General features: G+C 59.4%; 1 protein-coding gene across 2 annotated transcripts; it reads left to right on the top strand.

Annotated features, from left to right (window-relative positions):
- The first annotated feature begins 3,793 nt into the window (after window positions 1-3,793).
- Window positions 3,794-6,990, top strand: SP9 (Sp9 transcription factor). Of its 2 annotated transcripts, none has more exons than XM_090045449.1 (2): window positions 3,794-3,925; window positions 5,488-6,990. In XM_090045449.1, the coding sequence occupies exon 2, from the start codon at window positions 5,521-5,523 to the stop codon at window positions 6,841-6,843; it is 1,323 nt and encodes a 440-aa protein (XP_089901575.1). In that variant the 5' UTR covers window positions 3,794-3,925; window positions 5,488-5,520; the 3' UTR covers window positions 6,844-6,990. The 2 variants fall into 2 exon arrangements, with proteins under 2 accessions (XP_089901575.1, XP_089901574.1); XM_090045448.1 differs by lacking the exon at window positions 3,794-3,925 and adding an exon at window positions 4,944-5,095.
- Window positions 6,991-7,310: the final 320 nt, after the last annotated feature.

The following is a 7,310-nucleotide window of genomic DNA, read 5'->3' as shown; positions in this document are numbered from 1 at the left end:
GCAGGACAGGGGGAGAGAGGGGAGCGCACGGGTGCGGGAGAGGCAGGATATGTTTCTTCCTCCAGATCAGCAGTTCATTACTGGGCAAAACCTGCAGCAGGATTTATTGGTCATTGTGGACTGAAGAGCGCTTTGTCACGTCAATCATCGTGCCCATGACATTCCCACGTCTCTGTATCCGCGGGCAGACAGTTCTCTTAGTCACAGATCAACATCGAGTCAGACCCCGCCGTCGAGGTTCATAAAAAGCGGAGGGAGGCTCTCTCAGAAGTGCGGGGGGGGGGGGTTCCCTTTCCAGGTGCTCAGTTTGGGCAAACGTGTCTAATCTCGCGTTTAACTTAAACCTGTGTAAATGCTTCCCTCTCTGTCTAATCAGCCCTGCTGGGGGCAGGAGTGGAAGTCAAGGGACCTGGGATGCAGGATGCCTTTCGGATTTTCACTTGCATCCGAAGCAATATGGCAGGTGCCTCTCCTGAAAATGTTACCAAGTTGCCAATGTCATCATCAGAGCTGCTCCCACAGCCTATCTGCAAAGGGTAGCTCAGTAAACACGGGTCCAACCGCTTGCTAATTCAACTCCTATTTCGAGACGCACTCCTTTTGATACAGAAAGCTTTAAGAGCGCGAGCATTGGCTGAGTTTCAAACCTGCTGCGGCTGAGCTTGGCATGTCTAACCTGTGTGCCACAGCAGCGTTGTAAGGAACGTGAACCAAGGAGATAATAAAATCCTCAGAAAATGTTCCTCAGACTTTCCTATCAATGCAGTAAACAAATCCATGATGCTTGTTGAATAATCTTCCAATAATTGTAGTAATTAAAATCATCATACAGTCTACAGTCACCTTCCTTCCTTTGACACCACAGTCTTCCCTTTAATTGTTAATGTGTCTGCGGCTGAGATAAACAGAACAAGGGAGGTTTAAAATTATGGGCCAAATAAATTTAGCGGAAGAAAATTAGTTGTAGAGACAAATGTCTGGAGAGCGGTTTCTAGGCAAGGGACCCTTCCGCCCCTCCCCCCCCCCAAAATTATTCTGAAGATTTCACAAGTGCCGTGTCATACGTGTCTCCCTGTTATCTCTAAATAGTGGCACCTTGAAGACAGAGGAAAGATTAAAGCCCTGTCCATCAGTTGCTCCATCGTGGGTCCCCATTTGCAGGGGTGGGGGTGGGAGTGGATGGGAGGGAGTTATGTAACAAATACAAAATGAAAGCTCAAGTGGAAATTGTTGGAGAGTTCCATAATTTCCATCTAATTCCCACGATCCATTTGATCCCAGCGTTCATTCCCTTTTTATTAACTATAAAAGATTTCCTTCTAATCAAAAGCTGCACTTCATCTTTATCCACAAATGAACAACTCTACGGCGGAAAGAATTCAGGGGACTCAACAGGCACCAAGGTATTTCAACACCATCTCCTTACAGCCTTCCCCTTTTTAATATCTGCTCTTTGACGGAATGGCGGGGAAGCCTTTTCTTAAGTAAAGTTACTAATTTATCAGCGGGTCCCCCTCTGCGCCGCTCTGATAATCAATGGTGGATTCCATATCATGTAAATGAAAAGCATAATTGAGAGAGAGCAGCTCCTATGGAAGTCCTGTTGCTAAAAAATGGTAGGATGCAATTATTTTGGATAAACGCTGGGCATTTTGCGGGTTTCCCCTACACGTCCCTTGTGTTTGGCAGGGAATTTGATTGCTTCTGCTGAACTTAGAAAGCTTTACACTTCCCCACCCCCCAACACCCGTGTGTAAACTCCGTGTCCCTCCTCGGATTACCAGGGAATTGTACAACAACCGTACATTTAACTGCTGCTAAATCGATTTATTTGGAAAATATTTGGCAGCTCTTTCCCAGAGCCCTGTTTGAACTGAAGAGCCATTTCAGCTGAGGCTCCTGAATATGAACCCAGGAGACTTCCAATCATCTTTTAATGAACGAATTGTTTCCCAGCTTTACCTCCTAAAGGCAGCAAGTTTGGGAGTAGCACAGATCAAAAGCCCCGTGCAAAGAAAAGACGGGAAACAATATTTGTTCAAAGGAAGTGAACTGTTGCATTTAATTAGCCCATTCTTCTATATTAGCATTCACATTGAGATTTTTTTAAAAGCTTTATGTTGATTTAAGCATAGTGTATTTATGATGTAAATGTATTCCGAGATGCAAACGTCACGGATCAATTGTAAAGGACCCGGATACATAATTTAAAAAAATCAGTTTCAGTTTATATGAGGTTCTCACCCCACTTTCGCTTCTTAGTCAGATTTGTTTATGCAGAATCGACATTTAATAGTGCTAATTGCACTCCAGTTAAATTGCCCTGATTGCAGAAAGGGAAGCAATTTTCGCGCTCTCTGTCTGGGTTTGGAAGAAATTGTTTTATATTCACCTCTTTATAAAGAAGTGGAGATAAGGCACCGAGCCTTTGCACAAATTGCACTTATGGGCTGACTGGCAGCATTCAGGCGCTATAATAGAGCATTATTTGGCCGTTTTGAATAATGTAAAGCATTTGCTGAAAGCTATTCTCCTGAAAATTGCTTTAACTTTTAAAAGGGTGATGATTCACTCCAAACCAGGCCTTTGTTACATTGTCATTATCCCCCCCAAATGTTTTAACAGTCAGCTCAACACTTTAGCATAACACATTGATCTTTGTTTAAAAACTAGGTTTTTGGAGTATGAAAAAATCTGTCAGAAAATACTTGACCCGCTCGAGATTTTTCGCAGCGTTTCCCATTTCAGAGGCATGCGTTTATTCCCTCCGGCGCGTGCCTGCTTTGTGGGGATTTTAGTTAGTTTTATTATTCGAGGGCTACATCCCTGGCTGTGATGCACAGCCAGCCATGTGCGCTGAAACCCAGGGAAATGCGCTGGGGTTTGGGACGGAGAGCATGTGCTGCTTCAGATGGCTGGTTTTGAACACCCCACCCCACCCCCAATCCGAACGGGCTTTGCGGATTATTTTCTGTCTGACTTTTGTCAGCTTGCCTTCAGGAGAAGGGAGAGACCCTCTTCACTTCTCCTCCCCGGGCTGCCCGAGGGCTGGTCAGAAACGCCTCGCTGCCACTTAACAATCACCTCTATTAGTAAATCAACTGCAGAGCCTCTAAATAAACAGGAGCGTTGGTTCCCCCCTGCAGGAAAGAGTCACCTGTTGGGAGATTGCTCCCGGGTGCCCCTGTCGGACTCCTCGCCTCGCCTGTGCTACACGGCTCCCCCCTCCTTCCCCGCCATTGCCTTTCAGTCGCCTCCACCCGATGAGCACGACAGCCCCCCTGGGTAAAGCTGCCGCTTCTGATCTGCCCCAGGCAGACCTCTTCGGGAAAAGCTTTGCCATTCACGCACTGGACCCCCGTGCTCCGTGCAAGCCAATGTGGCAGGAACTGGAGGCAGAACAGTTATTTCCTCCCACTTCCCCGACTGTATTTAACACATAGCGGCCAAAAGACAAGCACCCTTTGAAAGCAGCCCCGCATGCTCGCATGAAAGAGACGCTCCCGGGAGATCCCTGCCCATTGTGGCGCAGCTCCTGCAGCCCGGATCAGCCTCACGGGGGCCGTCCGACAAAACGCGCTCCGTGCCTGCCTCTAGGCTTGCAACAACAACAGCAAAAAAAAGGAAGCAAGTAAAGAAAAGCGACAGCTCGCTCCCTCGGTAGTGTCTCCCCCTGCCCTTTAGCGAGGTGTAGAAGCTGGGTCTTACCCTGGATGGCTGACGCGGATTTGAGGGAGAGGAAAAATATTTGTGGAGAGCAAGTGCCTAGGGTTGCCTGAACGCCCTCGGCTCGCTGGCTCAGATCTGTCACTAGCTGCAGTGGGGAAGGGAGCAGGAGAGGGACCCGGAACAGTCTCCGCTTGCCAGACACAATCGCGATATTAAAAAGTTGCACGTCTATTGATCGTCCGCGGACGCCGCCCGGGTGAGTTCAATGCCATTGCTTAAGCAGCTTCGCTTCCGATCACTACAACCAAAGGGACGAGCTCGCAATGCAGTAATGTAGGAGCCGAGGTTCGGACTTACATGTCACACATGCAGAGAGCAGGTAAAGTCTCTGTCGCTCCCTGGGCGTGCGGGGTGTGCGCACAGCAGAGACCACAGGCAGGTGCTGGGGAGGCTTATTCCAGCGGCGCCCTGGCGCTGCTAGCGGGGAGCGGGCTTCCTGCCACGACCAGCCCTGCTTTCGCGGGTTTGCAGGCGGCTGGGAAGGCAGCCCGGCATCCCCAATCTTTGCCCGGGGACGCTCAGTGAGAGCGAAACCCTGCCTCTTCTGCAGAAACTGTCTCCTGGCTCGGCTGCAGGAACACGGGAGCTACACGCGTGTAGTGTTGTGGTTATGTAACTAAAAAGGCCTCTTCCCCCCCCCCCCCCGCCCCTCCCCGAGGAACCGGGCGCTGCGCGGCGCCGGGGATGGCTGCAGGGGGAGCTGGGCAAAGGGAACTTGGGACGTGCTGCCCGCGCCCGCTCCGGCTTCTCTCCGCGGGCCCGTCCTCGGACACCGGCCCGGGGCAGCAGGGCCTGGCGGGCGCACAGCCCCTCTCCGCGGAAGGGGCAGGAGAGGGGGCAGCGGGGCCCTCGGGCGCCGCGTGGGAGCCGGGCCCGACGGGCGGGGAGCGCGGCCTGACCTCCTGCTCGCGGCTCTCGCCCTCGGGGCTCGTCCCCTCTTCTCCCACAACCAGGCGGCGGGGAGGGCGGGGCCGCCGCCGGCCCGGGTCGCGCCCCGACGGCACCCGGGGCTGAGGGCCGGGTTTGGGCAGTGACAGCGTCATCCCCGCGGCCTGAGGCGCGGAGTTTTATCCCCCTGCCTTTGAGTGGCACGCGCCCCGAGTCCCGGCTCCTGCACCTCCGCGTGTCTGATTGGCTGCGGGGCAGCTCCTGCCTGCTCTCCCTGCGCCCTCATTGGGCGAGAGTCGCAGGCAGCGGTACTTCAAAGCAGGCGCTCCCCACACTTAGGCTGAGTTTAGCCCTCCCGAGCCAGGAGTGCGCGCGGTGCGGCGGGAGTCCGGCGGGCGCCCGAGCAAACTCTCCCGTCGGAGCGCGAGGCAGAGCCCGCCCGGCCCAGGGACGGGCTATGGCTACGTCTATCCTTGGGGTAAGTGGCGGCTCCGGCGCTCAGCCCGCGGCGCGCGTTTCGTTGCGGAAAGGACCCGGCGGGAAGGAGCCGCGGCTGCTGCCGCTGGGGCGCACGTCTTGGTCGGGGCCGCGCCCGTGAGGCCGCTGCCGCCCGCGCCCGCCGGGCTGTCCCGTGAGCCACGGGCGAGTCGCCGCTTCTCCCCGGGAGCCGCCGCGGGGGCCGCACGGGAGCCCTGGTGCGGCGCCACGGCTCCCCCCGCCGCGCCGCGCCCCCGGGCCCGCGCCCGGCTCCCCCGCCCGCACGTGCGCGGCTGCCGGAGCCGCTTGGGGGCTGGCGGCCGCGGTCTCCGGGCGAGGCCACCGCGGGCGCGGCGCTTCCCGGCCTCACGGCCTCGCTTTGTGTCTCCCCAGGAAGAGCCACGATTCGGGACGACGCCCCTGGCCATGCTGGCCGCCACCTGCAACAAGATCGGGAACACCAGCCCGCTGACCACCCTGCCCGAGTCCAGCGCCTTCGCCAAGGGGGGCTTCCACCCCTGGAAACGCTCCACCTCCAGCTGTAACCTGGGCTCCAGCCTCTCGGGCTTCACGGTGGCCACCAGCCGCGGCTCCAGCGGCCTGGCCAGCGGCACGGGCGCGGCCAACAGCGCCTTCTGCCTGGCCTCCACCTCGCCCACGTCCTCGGCCTTCAGCAGCGACTACAGCGGCCTCTTCTCCAACTCGGCGGCGGCGGCGGGCGTGTCCCCGCAGGAGCCCGGCGGGCAGTCCGCCTTCATCTCCAAGGTGCACAGCTCGGCGGCCGAGAGCCTGTACCCGCGCGTGGGCATGGCGCACCCCTACGAGTCCTGGTACAAGTCGGGCTTCCACTCCACGCTGGCGGCGGGCGAGGTGGCCAACGGGGCGGCGTCGTCGTGGTGGGACGTGCACACCAACCCGGGCTCGTGGCTGGAGGTGCAGAACCCGGCGGGGGGGCTGCAGAGCTCGCTGCACTCGGGCGCCCCCCAGGCCTCGCTGCACTCCCAGCTGGGCACCTACAACCCCGACTTCAGCTCGCTCACGCACTCCGCCTTCAGCTCCACGGGCCTGGGCTCCACGGCCGCCTCGCACCTGCTCTCCACCAGCCAGCACCTGCTCACGCAGGAGGGCTTCAAGCCCGTGCTGCCCTCCTACACGGACTCGAGCGCGGCCGTGGCCGCCGCCAGCGCCATGATCACGGGCGCCGCGGCCGCCGCGGCCGGGGGCGGCTCGGCGCGCTCCGCCCGCCGCTACTCGGGCCGGGCCACGTGCGACTGCCCCAACTGCCAGGAGGCCGAGCGGCTGGGGCCGGCCGGGGCCAGCCTGCGGCGCAAGGGGCTGCACAGCTGCCACATCCCGGGCTGCGGCAAGGTGTACGGCAAGACGTCGCACCTGAAGGCGCACCTGCGCTGGCACACGGGCGAGCGGCCCTTCGTCTGCAACTGGCTCTTCTGCGGCAAGCGCTTCACCCGCTCGGACGAGCTGCAGCGGCACCTGCGGACTCACACGGGCGAGAAGCGCTTCGCCTGCCCCGTCTGCAACAAGCGCTTCATGCGCAGCGACCACCTGAGCAAACACATCAAAACGCACAACGGGGGCGGCGGGGGCAAAAAGGGCAGCGACAGCGACACGGACGCCAGCAACCTGGAGACGCCGCGCTCCGAGTCCCCCGACCTCATCCTGCACGACGGCGTGGGCGCCGCGCGGGGGCCGGGCGCCAAGGACGCCGCGGCGGGGCCCAGCGACTCGTAGGCGGCCGGGGCGCCCGAGCCAGCCCTGCCCGGCCCGGCCCGGCCCGGGGGACAGAGGAGCAGCCGCTGCCCGCTCCCGCCTCCCGGGAGCCGCGCGCCAGGGGAGCCGAGCCGAGCGGCCCCCGGACGGCGCGGCAAGAGACACCCGAGCGCGTGCGGCGCGGCACCGGCCCGGCCCGGCCCGGCCCGGAGCGCCGGCAGGAGGGGCCGGGCCGGCCCCGGACTCAGCCGCCCCGCGTGTGGATTAGGGGCTCGGGGCAGCCGGAGGCGGCGGCACTTTGACTTGCTCTTTTCTTTTCTTCCCCCCCTCCCTTCCTCCTTTTCTATGGCAAGGAAAAGCATCCCGAGGCGGCCAGGTGAGGAGTCCGCGGCCGGCAGCGCAGCGCCGCCGCCGCCTGTATAAATAGGGGTCGAGCAGACCGTGTCCTCTTCTCTCGTGTAAATGTCCGATGCCGGGGGCGGGGGGCA

The sequence above is a fragment of the Crocodylus siamensis genome, chromosome 4, assembly GCF_052110815.1.
Source record: "Crocodylus siamensis isolate JL-2025a chromosome 4, ASM5211081v1, whole genome shotgun sequence".
NCBI classification, from domain to species: Eukaryota; Metazoa; Chordata; order Crocodylia; family Crocodylidae; genus Crocodylus; species Crocodylus siamensis.
Note: the sequence above shows the minus strand (reverse complement) of the source record. Positions and strands in the feature narration are given on the sequence as shown.

Coding starts and splice junctions, on each gene's coding strand:
- SP9 (XM_090045448.1), top strand. CDS start 5,075: ATGGCTACGTCTATCCTTGGG. Junction 5,096..5,487: donor TGGCTACGTCTATCCTTGGG/GTAAGTGGCGGC, acceptor GTGTCTCCCCAG/GAAGAGCCACGATTCGGGAC.